Source organism: Galeopterus variegatus, unplaced genomic scaffold (genome assembly GCF_000696425.1).
Source record: "Galeopterus variegatus unplaced genomic scaffold, G_variegatus-3.0.2 Scaffold12704, whole genome shotgun sequence".
In the NCBI taxonomy this organism is placed as follows: Eukaryota; Metazoa; Chordata; class Mammalia; order Dermoptera; family Cynocephalidae; genus Galeopterus; species Galeopterus variegatus.
In genome coordinates this window covers 22436-40907 of record NW_007738815.1, presented here as the reverse complement: position 1 = coordinate 40907, position 18472 = coordinate 22436, and the positions used below count along the sequence as shown (strand labels likewise).

Below are 18472 nucleotides of genomic sequence, written 5' to 3'. Positions count from 1 at the left end.
TCTTTGGGCAAGTTAGCAGGTTATCTGGCAATTGCCGTCATGATTATTGTTTGTTGGTAGAAAAGCATAACTTACTCTTTGTGTATGCCTCATATCTTGGTTTGGGTTATAAAGGAACCTGATGATATTAAAGAATGGCTCTCTGTTTATATATATATTTATTTGTCACTTCTTTCATAGAAGGATCCTGCTTATTTTTACGGATATGTGTATTTCCGACAAGTTCGAGATAAAACTCTAAAAAGAGGCTACTTTCAGAAGGTAATTTTATTATACACTAGTAAAAAAGTATTTTTTTTTATTGAATTAGAAAAATAGAAACTGTGAGATTTAACTGTCTTTAAAGTGTGTAGATTTTTTTTTTTTTTTGGCAGCTGGGCCAGTACAGGAATCTGAACCCTTGACCTTAGTGTTACAAGGCCTCATTCTGACTGACTGAGTTAACAGGCCAGCACTTAAAGTCTCTGGTATTTTATCTTTAAACATACTAGAGTGTGTATTTTATTTTTGTTGTTTAGATTATAGACACGTCCTTAGATTTTTAACTGCTTTTGAATTTTTGCTATCTCTATGCTAGATTCCTGACAGTAAGTCACAGTTATTGTATGGAACTGTCAAAAGCCAAAAGAGTCTGCTTGACCTTGTTATTTTAGAATAAGGGAAAGAATAAGGCAATTGTAATATTGTTACAACTAATAAAAGCCTGCAGTTTTTTGGAGAGCCAGTAAATAAACTTTAGCAACGTCTTAGCCATTATTGTTTTTATTCTAAATGTACAATATTTTTCATTCTTAAAAAAAAAAAATCAGTCTAACCCGTTTTATCCCAGCTAGCAGTACACACCTTTCTCCTTTGTAACCCGAATTTGCCCAGACCACTGACTGATGCTGGATGGAAAGGTAGAGTGGTTTTCAAGAAAAAATACATTAAAAAAAAAAAAAAGATCAGCATATTCTATATCAGAAGTGATCAAATTATAATATCACAGTTTCTGAGTATGTGGCTATGACAGTTAAACTGTAGAATGTAATAGTCATAGGTCTTTTGCAAAACCATCACAATTTGCTCTTTCCTTAATTGGAAGAGCAATTTTTTAATATTGCTAATTCCTTTTTTTTTTGGCAGCTGGCTGGTATGGGAAGCCAAACCCTGACCTCAGTGTTATCAGCACCATGCCCTCCCAGAAAAACTAATTCCTGATATTGCCATGCTAAGGACAACAGTTGTAGGACTTTGGAAATTGTCCATGACATTAGTCTGTTTTTTTTTTTTTTTTTTTTTTTTTTTTAAAGATGACCGATAAAGGGATCTTAACCCTTGACTTGGGGTTGTCAGCACCACCCTCTCCCAAGTGAGCTAACCGGCCATCCCTATGTAGGGATCCGAACCCGTGGCCTTCGTGTTATCAGCACCATGCCCTCCCAGAAAAACTAATTCCTGATATTTCCATGCTAAGGACAACAGTTGTAGGGCTTTGGAAATTGTCCATGACATTAGTCTTTTTTTTTTTTTTTAAAGATGACCGATAAAGGGATCTTAACCCTTGACTTGGGGTTGTCAGCACCACCCTCTCCCAAGTGAGCTAACCGGCCATCCCTATGTAGGGATCCGAACCCGTGGCCTTCGTGTTATCAGCACCATGCCCTCCCAGAAAAACTAATTCCTGATATTTCCATGCTAAGGACAACAGTTGTAGGGCTTTGGAAATTGTCCATGACATTAGTCTTTTTTTTTTTTTTTAAAGATGACCGATAAAGGGATCTTAACCCTTGACTTGGGGTTGTCAGCACCACCCTCTCCCAAGTGAGCTAACCGGCCATCCCTATGTAGGGATCCGAACCCGAGGCCTTGGTGTTATCAGCACCACACTCTCCCAAGTGAGCCACGGGCCGGCCCCCAACATTAGTCTGTTTATAGGAAATTCTTTTTCCTGAACAGCAGGAGAATCTGTGAATATGCCTTTATGCTCTTAAAGTCTAGTAACAAGATTAAGCTTTTTGCATTCTGTAGCTAGGTTTTATGTTTCCTTTTAACCATTCACTGTAAAAGCCTTTATATTTCTAAATCCACACTTTTCACTGAATTTAGCTCGTTAGTAATTGCTCATGTAAGAAATGACAGGCAAACTTAAATTATAATTACTAAGCAATTAACAAAACATTGTTTCTTTTTTTCCCCAGTCATTGGTTTTAATCAGCAAACTACCTTATATTCATTTTTTTCATACTGTGCTCAAACAGATAGCACCTGAGTATTTTGAGAAGAGTGAACCTTATTTGGAAGCGGGTAAGTTAAACATTGGATGAGTTTTAAAGGAGTTTTAAAACATTGAAGGAGTTTTAAAAATTTTACTGGAAATGTGTGATAAAAATGAAGTTGAGTTCTAAGAAATCAGATAACAATTTAAGGATATATGATGGGAGAGAGATATAAAACTATTTGGCATCTCTATCTAAAAAAAACCAAAAACTGTGTCTTTTATCTCTTCTAATCATACAGGTGATGCTTATTTATTAAGATAATAGTGAATTTTGAGTTGACAGCTCTAATAGAGTACTATTGAACAGAAAGAAATCCTTATGTCACTCAGTACAGATGCACTGCCAGGTGGTGTGCTTTTGTAGCTAATTTTAGTAGTAATACATGAAAACTCCCTTTAACCTTATTAATTTGTTGCTTTTAAAAATTTTATTAACTAATCTATATCCTAGAACCTATGTGTATTTCTGAGTGAAGTATAAGATATTTTCATCACTTCTATTTTTCTTTTACTTTTGTCTTCTATTCTCAGTATATTTTTCCTGCTGTGTAGAAAGTAGAGTTCTAATTTTTAATGCCCCATTTTTAATACTTTAATATTGCTGCTTATACTAAGGAAATGTTTTGTTCCATTTTTCAGCTTGTAATGATGTTGATCGATGGCCTGCCCCAGTACCAGGGAAAACGTTACACCTGCCTATCATGGGGGTGGTAATGAAGGTATATATCTTATATCTCATTTGTCTTTCTTTTAAAGAGCTCTCTAAGAAGTACACACATGGATTTTGCTGTATAACTTCCTAATAACATTTAGTCTTGTTATATTTTTTTGTTTATTTTTGTTTGTTTTGTTGGCAGCTGGCTGGTGCAGGGACCTGAACCCTTGACTTGGTGTTATAACAGTACTCTCTAGCCAGCTAAGCTAACTAGTCAGCCCATAGTCCTGTTATTGCTTTCACTTGTTTGTCATTGATATGAGGCATTGCAGAGATACCATAATTCATTCTGCTTCACAGAACCAGTGGTCACACTACTCCAGGTGCCTCCAGTCCCATTGCATCCTGTAGAGTTTGCACAAGAGTGTCATTCATATGTAATACATGTGAACGTAACACCTCCTAGACTTTTGCAACTGCATGGTCCTACCAGTCCCTCCAGAGATGGGTGGTGTGCTGAAACAGATTATTTGTAGAATTGAATGTGAATTACTAAAAATTAAGAGAAATTAGGAAAGCCATTGGTACTTAGTCTAAATGATCTTAATGTGTAATGTCAGACCAGATATGTTCATCCGAGGGTATTGTTCTCTATTAGTTTTTTTTTTTTTAATGAATTAGCCTTTTGTTCTTAGGCTTTATATGAGTATACTCTAAGTGCTTTGCAATTCACTATCAAGTTGGACTTGTTTTTGACAGAGTTTAGCTCTTTAGGTGTGCTCATTTTTGTGAGATGTGTGTATTAGTCCGTTTTGTGTTGCTTATAACAAAATACCTGAAACTGGGTGATTATAAAGAAAAATGACATTGGGGCTGGCCCCGTGGCGCACTCGGGAGAGTGCGGGGCTGGGAGCGCAGCGACGCTCCCACCAGGGATTCAGATCCTACATAGGAATGGCTGGTGCGCTCACTGGCTGAGTGCGGTGCAGGTGACACCACACCAAGGGTTGCGATCCCCTTACCGGTCACGAAAAAGACAAAAAAAAAAAAAAAAAGAAAAATGACATTTATTTATTGCTTACAGTTTCTGAGGCTGGGAAGTCCAAAATTCATCTGGTGGTGGCAACAGTGACCCAGCGGTCTCACATTGCAAGAGGGTGGAAGCAGAGAGAGTGAAAGACAGACGCTCCTCTTCTTTTAAAGCCTTCAGAACCATGCCCCTGACCACCGTTTTTAATACATTCACTACTGCACGGTCCTACAATCCAATCACCTCTTGTAAGGCTCCACCTTACAATTATCATAATAGGATTTCCCATCCTGTTAACAGTCACAGTCGGGGCTAAGTTTCTAATACATAAAACTTGGGGAATACAATTCAAGCTTCAATAGTTTTGGGGGACATAATTCAATCCACTACATTCCACCCCTGGCCCCCCAAAACTCATGTCCTTTTTACATGCAAATATATTCATTTCATTCCCAAAGTCTTAACTTGTTTCAACTCAAAAGTCCAAAGTTCAAAGTCTACTCTGAGAAATTCGAAACAAGTTATCTACTTCCAAGATACAATGGTGGGACAAACATAGGGTACATACATATTCCCATTCCAAAAGGGAGAAATAGGCCAAAAGAAAAGTGTAACAGGTCACAAACAAGTCCAAACCACAGCAGGGCAGGCATTAAATCTCAAAGCTGGTGAATCTTGTAACCTGATTCCATGTTCAATGTCCTCTGTATGCTCGTATGGGGGTTGGGTCCCCAAGTCCTCTGGCAGCACCACTCCTATGGCTTTCCTGGTTGCAAGCCACACTTCAGCTCTCCCAGGCTGGGGTTCCACTCTGGTAGCTCCACAGGTCTGGGGTCTCCATGGTGGTCCCTCTCTCACAGCTCCACTGGGCATGACACTGATGGGGTTTCTCTGCTGCAACTCAGACCCCACGTTTCCATTTGGCATTGCTCTAGCAAAGGCTGTCTGCGGTGACTCTGCCCCTGTGATAGATCTCTTCCTGGGCCTCCAGACTTTTCCATACATCCTCCAAAATTGAGGTGGAGGCTCCTAAGCCTCCACAGCTCTAGCAGTCTGCATACCTGCAGACCTAACACCACATTCATACTGCCAAGGCTTCTGGCTTGTATATTCCAAAGCTGCACGTCCAGCCACACCTGGGGCCAATTTAGCCATAGCTGGAGTAGCCAAAGCAGCTGGGGTGCTGGTGCTTGAAGCCAGTTCCTGAGGTGGTCCTGAGCAGTGAGCCTGTGGAGGGTGCCTCAGGCCTGTTCTCCAAGACCATTTTGTCTACCTAGGCCTTTTGGCCTGAAATGGAAGGGCTGGCCCCAGAGGCTTCTGCATTGCCTTCAGGGCCTTTTTCACCTCTTTATAATCCCTTTCCTTTGTACTTATCTTCTTAACCAGTGGTTGCTGGGCTGCACCATTGCATGCTCTCTGCTTCTCTATCACATGGCTAGGCTGCAAAGTTTCTAAACCTTTACACTCTGCTTCCCTTTTAAATTCTGGCTTTATGTCATGCTTTTGCTGCCATAACTCTGTATAGGCTGTTACGAGTAGCAATGCAGCTTCTTTAATGCTTTGCTGCTTAGAAATTTCTTCTGCTAGGGCCAGCCCATGGCTCATATGGGAGAGTGCAGTGCTGATAACACCAAGGCCGTGGGTTTGGATCCTATATAGGGGTGGCCGGTTGGCTCACTGACTGAGCATGGTGCTGACAACACCAAGCCAAGGGTTGAGATCCCCTTACCGGTCATCTAAAAAAAAAAAAAAATTTCTTCTGCCAGATACTTTGGTTCACAACTCCTAAGTTCCAACTTCCACAAAGTCCTAGGGCAGGGACACAATGCAGCCAAGTTCTTTGCCAGTTCACAGAAAGGGTGATCTTTGCCCCAGTTTCTGAAAAATTTCTCCTTATTTCTATCTGAGACCTCCTTAGAATGGTCTTTATAGTCCAAATTTCTGTCAGCATTCTGCTCGCCACCACGTAACCAGTCTCTAAGACATTCCAAATTTTCCGTCTTCTTTTTCTTTTCTTCTGAGTCCTCCAAACTCCTCCAACCTTTGCCCAACACCCAGTTCCAAAGCTGCATCCACATTTTCAGGTGTCTGTATAGCAACACCCCACTTCTCTGGTACGAATTTTCTGTATTAGTCTGTTTTGTGTTGCTATAACAGGAATACCTGAGACTGGGTAATTTATAAGGAAAAGAGGTTTATTTGGCTTATGATTCTGGGACAGCTGCATCTGGCACCAGTCTCAGGCTGCTGCTACTCATGGTGGAAAGTGGCAGGAGCCAGAAGGTACAAGCAGATCACATGGTGAGAAGAAGCAAGAGAGAGGAAGCAAAAGAGAGAGAGGAGGTGCCAGGGTCTTTTAAACAGCAAGTTCTTGCAGGAACTAATAGAGTGAGAACTCACTCATTACTCCCCCCACCTAGGGAGGGATGCATTCATGAGGGATCCACCCCCATGACTCAATCAGTTTCCAACACCTCCACAATGGGGATCAGATTTCCACATGAGTTTTGGTGGAGACAACACATCCAAACTCCATCATTGTGTATTCTCTTTTTCCCTAGGAAATCATCAAAAGTATACTGATAGCTCTGGGTTGAGAGCTCTCATTGTTTCCTGTGAGATTTATCCAGAAGTTTGGCAAGCTAGAGAGGGTGTGTTTGGGTGTGTGTATATTAATGAAGCAAAGATTGGAACAATAAACAGGAAGCAGTTTGAAGTTGATGTCCTTTTTCTTTTTTTCAGCACATTTGCTTCTCAGTGATTTAGTGATTTTTATGTGTATTGGAGTATGGAAACGTTAGTTTACTTACTTTCTGCTGTGACTAAAAATAAATATGATCTCAGTTTCTTTTTTTTTTTTTTTTCTTTTTTTGTCTTTTTTCGTCACCGGTAATGGGATCGCAACCCTCAGTGTTGTGCCCGTACTGCAGCTGGCAACGGGATTGCAACCCTCGGTGTCGCACCCACACTGCGCTCAACCAGTGAGCGGACCGGTCTCTATATGGGATCCGAACCCTCGGTGGGAGCGTCACCACGCTCCCAAGCGCCGCACTCTATGGAGTGCGCCATGGGGCCGACCCTGATCTCAGTTTCTTAATCTGATGTAAATATTTTGTTTTTATAGCTTTTTAGGCATGCTGAGAATACGTTTTTAGCAGCTGGGTAGAGAACTTCTGATCCCTCATTCTTTACTAACAAAAGATAATTTCTTCTCTTTCTGTTTAAGGTACGGATTCCCACATGTCATGACAAGCCTGGGACAACACAAATAGTGCAGTTAACTCAGCAGGTATTGTGGTAGAATGATGTAGCACATACAGTTTCTTTAACAGAACTTTAAAACTAGCAAATGCAGAGTTTCTTGGGTTTATTACATATTTCTGAATATTACTGAAATATCCTGTGAAATAATTTTTTAGTGAATTGATAATAAATGTTCTAATGTTTTTTAGGGTTTTTTTCCCCCCTTGTTATTCTGCAGTAGACAGTGTAATTGTGAGAACAGGGGAAAGTAAATATTTTTTTCAACAAGATTTAATTCTGGAAAAACCTTTTATTTTAAAATAGTCGCCAGGAGACTTCTGATTTTAGGAAACTCAGTCAGAAGAATTCTGTACTTATGATTGCCTTTAATTTTTCCAGAAGTAACATCTGTTTATGGGTGGGGTTGAATTCTTCATTTGAAATGTTTTAACTGGTGTGTTAGCACTCCTATTATTCTTTAAATTGAATAAAAATGGGGAGCAGTAGGAAAAGTAATTTTGCCTGTTACATATATTGATGGAAGTATTTCATATAGCTGTGAATTAATCTAACATCTGACAATTGGATTAATTCTTTATTCATGGTATCTGTGTTATTCTCCATCTTCTGCTGTATAAGGGTAGATTAAGACCCATTCTCTGTCTGGCTGTTCCTGGAGGAATAGAATCTTAAAAAGAGCAATATGACTTATTGATCATGAGATAGATAGGCATATTTTAAAAATCAATTTTTACAAATTTTGGTAATATTTTCCCTATTATTTTTCTTTTCTTTTAGGCAGACACACATATATCTGTTATTTTACCTACTGTTCATGAGGTGGATCTTTTCAGGTAAAGCGTAAAAAACTTTTTAAACTGCCTTTCCTAGTTTGCTTTGTTGTTAATTTATTTAGAAAACGTATGTTCTTATAGAGGAAAAAATTAGAAGAAATTAGTCATTTTGTTTTACATGCTATAAATCAGTGGTTCATCCCTGGCTGCAGGTTATAAGCTTTGACAAGGTGAATTGGATATGGATTGGTAAAAACAAATTATTTTTTGTTTGGTTTGGTGTGAGAATGGTATTGTAATGATGTTAGAAAATGCATTTTCTTTTTTTTACAGAGATGCATTTTAAAGTATTTTGGGAAGAAATGGCATGCAGTTTGTGTTTTAACATACTTAAATAAGAAAAAATAGAAGAAGTAGAAATGGGAATTATTATTAATCATTAAATCTAGGTGATCTGTGTATGATGGTTCTTACACTATTGTCTATTTTTTGGTATGTTTGAAAAATTTCAAAATGCAAAATTAAAAAGCAAAAAAAAAAACTCTAGCACTTAGAAAAGAAAGGAAAAAGAAAGTACCAATGTTTGTGCCCTTACCCAGAGCAAAAAGAAATCTTTGGATTGGTGCCCACATTCTGGCTCCTCAGGTGGTTCTGATATATAGTCCAGCTTGAGAAACCTCTGTTATAAATGAGCAATTACTGAATACTAAAAGAGTCATGAAAGACATAAAATGGTGTGTTTTTTTTTGTGGGTTTTTCTTTTGATGACTTTTAAATTCCATGGATTACTGCTTTGAAGATTAACTAGTTTTATATGCTTTGATTTATTTTATATACTTACTTCTAGCAAAGCCCAGTAATCCTAATTCTAAGTATTTACTCAATAAAAATGAAAACATACACTTACACAAAGACGTATATGCAAATGTTTATATGGCAGCTTTATTCATAACAGCCTAAAACTGGACACAAACTCAATGTCCATCAACTGTTGAATGGATAAACAAAATATAATACTTGCATGCACAGGGAATACTACTCAGCTGTAAAAAAAGAATGAACCATAGTGTTTGACTTTCAAGAGAATTATGCTTAGTGAAAGGAATCAGATTTTTGAAAGCTACTTACTGAATGATTCCGTTTAGATGGTATTTGGGAAAAGGCAAAAACTATATATAGGGACAGAAATCAAATCAGTGGTTGCCTGGGATTGGGGTAGGGAGATTGATTATAAAGAGGACAAAGGAATTTTTTAAGGTAATGGAACTATTCTGTCTTTGATAAAGTTGAATTTTACTGTATGTAAATTATGTTACTTAAAAACATTAATTAAAAAAAATTATATGTTATAGCATTCTTAGAATGAAAAGGGGGAATATCCCCAAAATCAATGAATAAATATCACAGGAAAAATATATACTAAGAGGGATGCATACTATTTATAGTTTTGATCCTTGATTCATTAAAGAATAATTTGAAGAACTGGCATAAGTTAATATAGAGTTCATTTACTAGACATTTTTCCTTTTGAACTTATGGGTGTAAGGCTTATGCTTTTTTGTTATTGATTATCTTTGCTTTAGTGGTAATTAATTACCCCCATCACTAACACCTGTGATTAGCATGTGTCTCTTCTCCTGAATATAATTACAAGTTAGTGTTTTCAAAATAGGAAAGATTAATTTGTTGTTTCTTAATTCTTGCTTCTGAAGAGATGAAAAAACTAAACCTTGAAAAATAATCTCACACAGTGATAGTACTATGTCATGCATTTAATATCTGATTATCAGATTAATGTTTATCCATGCCAATACTCTATATTTTGTGTGTAGAGCTTATATTTTACATTTATTAGTGTGAATAAAAATTTAAATATTGATCAGTTATATTGATGGTGATAGTTTTACACCAAGACTGAGCTTGAAAGCAAAGGACGGAGACCTGGAAAGGTGTGTGAAATTGAGCAGCAGAGATTCAGCTGAATGTAGGGGCCCATGTGCCTCCTTTCATGGGTCAAGGATTGTTATGGTCTATTCCATAAACCATGTCTTTAGTTTCAGCTCTCTCTTTATCACAGAAATAGTCTTCTCATTCACTTTTTTTTTTTTTTTGTCTTTTTTACTGACCGGTAACGGGATCGCGCACCGCGCTCAGCCAGTGAGCGGGAACCGGTCTCCACATGGGATCCGAACCCTCGGTGGGAACGCCGCCACGCTCCCAAGCGGCGCACTCTCCAGTGTGCCACCGGGCTGGCCCCTCATTCACTTTTTAAGCTGAGATTGGAATTGAAGGGCAGTTTCTGTTGAAAGAAACTGACATCTTCTTGCCTTAGAGTCAGGGACATTTTACATGATGATACTTGCTTTGGTACCTAGTACAGAAAGAGACACATCAAGTGTGCTTTCCCCCATCTCCCTTAATACTTTACAGTTTATTTGCTACAAATAAGAATACAATGCAACCATCAAAATTGGGGAAGTTAACATTAATAAATTAATATTGTCTAATACTAAGACCACATTAAAATGTTACCAGTTGTTAGAATAATATCTAGTGTAGAATCATCTTTTACTTTTAGCTGTTATGTCTCTTTAGTCTCCTTCGGTCTAGAATACTTCCTCAGTCTTTCTTTAACTGTCACAACTCTGATATTCTTGTGGATTACAGGACAGTTATTTTACAGAAAATGCTTCAGTTTAGGATTGTTTGGTAATTACTCATGATTAGATTCAGGGTCTGCATCTTTGGCAAGGAGGTGGCACCCAAGTTTAGCTCGCCTTGTTATCGATGGTGGTCATTTTGATCACCTGATTAATGTGGTGTCCTCCAAGCTTCTCCAGTTATTCTTTTTTCCTTTTGTAATTAAGTATTTTGTGGGGAGGTACTTTGAAACTATGTATATTAGTTATTTATTGCTGTGTAGTAAATTACCTCAATATTTAGATGCTTAAAAGAACAAACATTTCACACAGTTTCTGAGGGTTAAGTATCTGGGAGCTGTGTAGCTGGGTGGTTCAGGGTCTCTTACGTGGTAGCGGTCAATCGTTATCTGAGATTTCAGTCAGTTCATCATGTGGGTCCATAAGGTCTGCTTCCCTATAAGGCTTATTCACAATGACTGTTGGCTGGAGGTCACAGTTCCTCGTGACCATTGGCAGGGGACCTCATTCCTAGCCTGTGGACCTCTCCATAGGGCTGCCTGAATGTTCTCACAACATGCTAACTAACTTTTCCCAGAGTGAGCACTGAGAGAAGGCTGAAGCCACAATGTTTTTTATGGCCCAGCCTTCAAACTTGTAAATTGTCACTTCTGCCTTATTCTGTTCATTATAAGCCACTAATTCAGCCCACACTCAACAAGGGAAGGTTTAGGCTCCATGTTTTGAAAGGAGTGTCAAAAAATTTATGGACATATTTTAAGTCACCACACTCTTTTTGTATAAAAGTATCTGTATAGACTCTTGGTTTCCTGTTTTATTCAGTGGTTATAATTCATTATTCTCAACTATTCTGATGTTCAGATTGTCCCCAATTTGGCCAGTGAGAACCCACTTCAAGCTGGCTTCTGTGTTCTATTGATATATCCCTGTCATTCTTTGAACACTTCCTTGCTTTCTGGTGCAAGATATTCCAGGTTTATTTTTTTTCGTAGTTAAAAAAAAAAAAATTGAGATATAACATACCATATAATATTCACCCTTTTAATGTACAACTCGGTAGTTTTTAATATATTTACAAAGTTGCACAACCTTCAGTACTATCTAATTACAGAACATTTTTATCACCTCAAAAAGTAACCCCATTCTGATTAGGAGTTCCCATTCTTTCTTCCTCCAGGCCCTGGCAACCACTAACTTACTTTCTTACTTTTTTGGATTTGCCTATTCTGGACATTTCATATAAATAGAAACATACAATAAATAGAATCATACAATATGTTGCCTTTTATGTCTGCCTTTTTTCACTTAGCAAAATGTTTTTAAGGTTCTTCCATGCAGTACCATGAATCAGTACTTCATTCCTTTTATGGCTGAATAATATTCCATTGTATGGATATACCACATGTGCTTATCCATTCATTTGATTGAGATTTGGGCGGTTTCTACCTTTTGGTTATTATGAATAATGGTGCCATGAAAATTTGTGTGTAAGTCTTTGTGTGTACGTGATTTTTCAATTCTTTTGTGTTCCAAGATTATCTTGTATTTTCTCTTCCTTAGCCCTGGAATCAGCCATTTCTCCAAAGAGCCTTGATTCTTTTTAGTGGAGGATAGGATTTAGAAGACAAGATCTGGACATTCAGTGTGCTCATTGGGGTATTTTTGCTTTTAGACATTCTCAGTGGACAGAGCTGGGCATGTGTGTGTGTCTGTAAATATGTGCATACATATACAATCATATATAATATAACATATATACATGTTTATATAGATATTTATTTCTGTATCCATATATATATTAAAAACCATAAAGTCACACCAGTAACCCCCATTCCAGTGCAACACAGCAGGGTTCATTCTAGTTTTCTCCCTTTTCATATTTGTATTTTTCTGAGAAACTACCTCCTATTATTCTTAATTTATTTACTGATTTGATCAATCTACCTGTTTGTAATAAATCTCCCATCTCTTCTGCAAACCTGTCCCCTGGGAAAATGCCTTTCTCAACCCTCCTGGGCTCTGACACTCCACAGCCAGCTACCTTTCTGCATGGACACCCTCCTTACATTGCTCAGTCTCTGATTCCCCATGCCCGATTGACCCTCATGTGGGATACCCTCCTACCCCATTCAGGTACTTACACCCACTAGACCACTTCTCTAAATGGATGCCATCTTCTCCCTGCTTGGGCTCTGATGCTTGATGCCAGGCCAACCCCTCCACACGAATGCTCCCCTTACCCTTCTTGTATGCCTACACACCCCACCCCAGGCCACTTCTCCATGGGGATACCCTCATTCTGCTCTGACACTTCGTGCCAGATGGTCCAACACCATGGACAACCTTCTCAACCCACTCTGGCTCTGACCCTATATACCAGGCTGCCCTGTTGGTTCCTCGCCACCAGGGACCAACAACACAGGGCGGGAAGGGACCCCGGACCAGCCGGCGGTAACCTCTTGTGGGGCTGAGTGGGATGATGAGTGTCGCAGGCCCGATCCCCTCTGCGCTTCGGCCCCGGGGACAAAGAAAGAACACCGAGCCAGGAGAGCGGTCAAAGCCGGAACTCTGTTTCTTACAGCAAGCAGGGGTTTTTATAAGGTACCAGGGGCGGGGGAGCTCTTATCCCATAGGGAGTTGACACACTGCTACCCGGGAGGAGGGGTGAGGTCAGAGCAGGGGGGAAAAAAGTGCAGAGTCACCGTACCCCGGAAGTTAGTTCTTTTAAGTTTTGAGTTCTCCGCTTAGGTTTCGGTTTCCCAGAATCAGCCCGAAGCAAGTTTAAAATGGCTGAGGTACTTTCCCAAAATGGCTGGCGGCCCAGGCGTAGCCCAACGCTGCCCCTTTCTGCTTCCTGGGCTGTCACCCCAAACCAGATCACCTTCACACATGTACACCTTCCTTATCACATTTGTGCTCTATTTGTATAGACTGCTGCCTGCACATAGATATCCGCCTTACCTTGCACAGGCTCTATACCCCCTTCTGGACCAGTGTGGCTCTCTTGCCCTCATGGCGAGATGCCAACCATTTTGTGCTTTAGGATGGAATTATTTAGGAAGGGAAGAGGAAGAGCTTCTTTTGTCCTATCTGTGAGCTGGGTTTTATTTTTTTCTATTTTTTCTCTTTTTTTTTGCACTTCCTCACATTTCTTGCCTTTGAATAGTTGAAATTAACTCTCCCTATTTCCATCTCACAAATTTGTTTCCTATTTTTGCACTTCAGTGTTGTTTTGGTTTTTCTTCTTTTCGTGTGGGTGTCGGTTTTCAACTCGGTGAATTGTTTATAATTTTCTTAAGTAGATAAGTTTTACCTCTAATCTACTAGGAAAAATTGTTACCAAGTCAGGAGGCAATTACTGAACAAGTAAAAGTTACCGAATGTCTGAGACTTAGTAACATATTAGCAGGTTTGTGTCCTGAGGGCCTCTGCCCAATTCCAGGGCAGTTACAATGCAGCATTTCTGTAGAGGGAGGATCTGCCCAGGAAGTAAGTCCATTGCTTGGCATTAGAACTCCCTCTTGTGATTTGTTGTCATCATTCTTTAATGTGAAAAGTATCAACTTTTAAATTAAGTACGTCCAATGAATGCCTCTTGGAAGATTAATTTTTCTTGTTTTCTTCAAAATATTTAGAATAGAAATTCAAATGTAACAAAGCAATATTGATAATAGATCTACCATATGGAACAACAATTTAATAATTATATGCTTTTATTGTTTGTCAGCTATTCTGCGTGTCAGTCTATTGTATTTAATTTTGTAAAAATTGGAACAAGTCAAATTGATGTTTATATTTATGTGGATAAAAGGAACTTAAGTGTCTATGCATCACCATATTCTAAATGAATATGTATATTAGGTCAAGATACAAATAGCAGGAAGAATTTATATCCGTATGAAGTTTAGAATGATTATGTAGAAATTTTTAAAAATAGGATTAGAATACTATTCAGCTGTAAAAAAGAAGGAAATACTTCCCATTTGTAGCACTGTAGATGAACCTGGGGACCATTATGTGAAGTAAGCTGGGCACAGAAAGACAAATACTGCATGATCTTACGCATATGTGTGATCTAAAAAAATGTTTACATAGAAGTAGAGAGTAGAATAGTGGTTACCAGAGGCTGGGGAGGGAGAAAGAAGGGTTGAGGGGGTAGAGGGTGGTCAATGGGTAAAAAGTTATCTCTGAGATAGTAAGAATAAGTTTCGGTGTTCTAAGGTGACTATAGCTAATAATATTGTACTGTATATTTACAGATGGCTGGAAAAGAGGATTTTCATTGTTCTCACCACAAAGAAATGGTGAATGTTTGGGTGGTGGATATGCTAGCTATCCTGAATGGATTGTTATACAATATATGCATGTATTCAAACAACACACTATACCCCATAAACATACAGTTTAAAAAACAATAAAAGAACAAAAGAAAAAAAAAGATTGGATAAATAACAGAATATTTCTATTGTATAAAAACCTTTTAGGTGTTTCTGCCCAGTTTTCCTTCATAGTCAGATGCTTTGGGAACTGGTGCTTTTGGGGGAGCCCCTTGTGGTCATGGCACCATCACCATCAGAGTCCTCAGAGACTGTATTGGCTCTTGTTAAGTGAGTATATTTGGTTCCTTATGGTAATATTTGCAGCACTTTCTTATTTGCTCATTTGTGTTAGGTTTCCTCGCACATTATTGCATTGATCCACACAACAATACTGTCAGAAGATAGTGCTTATTATAGCATCATTTTGTGGATTAAAAAATTGATTCAGGGTTCATAAAGGTTGGAACCATGTTTTTGTTGTTCTGAGTGACAAGCACATTCATTCACTTATATGAAGCTGGCCCTTGATAAATATTAATTGCATGAATAGTAAATTAATAAATATTAGTTGCGTTTAGTCAAAGGCACATACCTAGTGAATGATAGAGCCAGAATTTCACTCCATCTTCTGCCCCAAGCCCAGTGTTCTTTCAGTATGCCATTCCACATTACATATTTCCATTTATTTTTCTAGTTCCTTGAAATGAGTTTACTGTTTAATGAAATAAGTAAATTATCCTGTTGGGTGTGTACTGTTTGTTCAGATGTTTCATAGTTATGGAGTAGGGCCTTTAATTTCTGTTGTCTTTGTTTTACATGTTCTTCCTTCTCTACAGCTGTATTTCTCCATTAAAGTACTTCAGTGATTTCCGGCCTTATTTTACTATTCATGATAGTGAATTCAAAGAATATACTACCCGGACTCAAGCTCCGTGAGTAAACAGAATAACTTTTATTGACCAGGTATTACTTTTATAACCAAAATTATGTAGAATTATTTTTGGTAATAAAAGTTTAGTTTAAAATTTGAACTTATAGGCAGATTGATTTTATAAAGCTGCTGGTAATAATTTCAGATTTTAAGAGTTAGTATCTTATTTTCTATGAGTGATTTTATTTATTAATGGAAGCTATATTGTCATTAATAGCTATCAGACTGTACTTTTGATTCTACTTCCCTAATGAAAATATTCCCAATCTGTAAAAGGAAGACATAATCTTACCCTTTCCCTTTGAGCTGCTGCCCTGTTGCTCACTTTCTTTTCATAGCTAAGTTTTAATAATAACAACAACAAAAATCTTCATTTACTCTTTCTACTTCTTGATTTTCTTTTTGCTTCTCAGTCAACTGCAGATTGTCTTCTCCACATCCATTGAATTTATTTATTCTTGCCAAAGTCATGAAGACCCTTCTCATTGCCTAACCCAATAAGCACATTATTGTTCTACTTTTCCCATCTTTTCTTTCTTGTAACATTTACACTGTTGACCTTGAAAATATTTTAATCCTTGACACCACTCTCCTGGTTATCTGGTGGTACATCTCAATATCCTTTGCAGACTTTTTCTTTCTGCTAATCCCTTAAATATTGGTGTTCTCTGCTATTCTGGATTCTGATCTCGGGTTGATAATTCTTTCTGCACAATCTTATCTGTGCCCATGGCCTTTGTTAACATCCTGTACTAATGACTGAAGTATATCTTCCAAGCCACAATCTCTGTGAGATCCAGACCTATATATCTAAGTTTTATAATTCTTTTTTTTTTTTTTTTTAAGCACATTACCACCTGGACATCTTAAAGACATCTGAAACCAAACATGTTCAGACTGAATTCTTTTTGTCTCCTTCTTTTCTCCCCTAATCTCATGCCTCTTTCTTTTTTTCATGAATGATGTTAGTTTTTAATTAGTTATCAGAAACCTAAATTGTCATAAATTTCTCCTTTTTTAATATTCTCCACATCAAATTTTACCAAATTATGTCAATTCAACATCTTAAAATCTCTCTCATAACATTTGTTAACTTTTTTCCATAGCCCCTTCTTAGTCTTACTGCCTCTAGTCTTTCTCATATTCGCTGTTGCTCTTCCCCCAACCCCTCCTATCCTTATAGAGCATCTTCCAAATTTCTCCTAGAATGATCTTTTTCTAATAAGCACATTTTCATTCATGTGGCATTCCTCCACTTACTTCTCTAGTAGCTCCCAGTTTTGACTATTCATCCTTCCTGCTTTGTACTCCAAGAATGCTGAACTATGTAGTTCTACAAGCAGATCATGATCTCACTTCATTGCTCTGCACATACTGTTTGTTGTGCATCACTCTCGCCTTCCTTATCCACTTGGCAGAAAACTCCTACTCCTCTTTCACATCTTCGTGTAAATGTCTCTTTGGTAACGCTGCCCTTAAGTCCCCTGGTAGACATAAGTTCTCTTTTGTGATTATTGTGTATTTCATACCACGTTCACTGTCTTCTAATTTCTGGCATCATAATTGAGTATATATACCCTTCTTCCTATGTGCTATTAGAAGGACCTGTCTTTTCATCTTTATATGTCTAGTGCTAAATATGTTGCCTGGCATGTAGTAGATATGTAACATGTTAAGTAAAGGAAAAGATAATTTATGTTTTGTTTACTCCAAATAAATTGTAAGCTATTCTTCACTGATTTAACATTCATCTTTTTCTCACCTTTTTTTTGTTTACTTTATTTTTGTGCAGGCCTTCAGTCATATTAGGAGTGACCAATCCTTTTTTTGCTAAAACACTCCAGCACTGGCCACATATTATTCGAATAGGAGACCTTAAACCTGCAGGTAAAGTATAAACTTGGTGTTCTGTTTTTAGTGTACAATGTGGCTAAGGAGGCTTATTTCTTCCCCTTTGTTTTCATTCCTTGGTTACTTTTTATGTCAATGTCAACTTTCTTTGAGGCAACCTAAGGAAGGTCTTTTGGAGAAGAGTATAACTTCCCATTAAAATATGCAGGTTCTTATATGTATAACCCATCGTGTCCCTCTACCAAAAAATGTACCTACAATGTTATAAATATTGAGTGAATTATAATAAAAGGAAACCTCAAAAATTTGAGCTTTTTAATATACGTATAAACTCTATAAAACAGGAATTTCCAACACTTTGAATAAAACTTTGTAGAAAACTAGCATTATTCCAGGCTTGGCACAAAATTCTCATCTAGGTCTCAAAACAAGTATTTTACATCCCTGTGGCACAGATATTGGTTAAGGGAGTGATCAAAAGATTGTGCTTTGGGGGCCGGCCTGGTGGCGCACTGGATAAGTGTACCGCTTGGGAAGCGCGGTGGCGCTCCTGCCCGAGGGTTCGGATCCCACATACAGACCAGTTCCCGCTCGCTGGCTGAGCGAGGCGCGGGAGCGACACCGAGGGTTGCAATCCCGTTGCCGGTCCCCGGTCCGGTACGGGGGCAACACTGAGGGTTGCGATCCGTTGCCGGACACGGAAAAAGACAAAAAAAAAAAAAGAAAAAA

The 18472-nt window shown here is 38.2% G+C and overlaps 1 protein-coding gene across 2 annotated transcripts in view; it reads left to right on the top strand.

Annotated features, from left to right (window-relative positions):
* The first annotated feature begins 130 nt into the window (after positions 1–130).
* DENND6A (DENN/MADD domain containing 6A) overlaps positions 131–18472 on the top strand; it is a 34679-nt gene continuing 16337 nt past the window's right edge. For both annotated transcript variants that reach the window (XM_008563151.1, XM_008563152.1), the window contains exons 1-8: positions 131–261; positions 2181–2286; positions 2900–2979; positions 7172–7234; positions 7987–8042; positions 15127–15249; positions 15798–15893; positions 17685–17779. In XM_008563151.1, coding sequence (XP_008561373.1) covers positions 2962–2979; positions 7172–7234; positions 7987–8042; positions 15127–15249; positions 15798–15893; positions 17685–17779 — 451 coding nt within the window. In that variant the 5' untranslated portion in view covers positions 131–261; positions 2181–2286; positions 2900–2961. The remainder of the gene's footprint in view (positions 262–2180; positions 2287–2899; positions 2980–7171; positions 7235–7986; positions 8043–15126; positions 15250–15797; positions 15894–17684; positions 17780–18472) is intronic.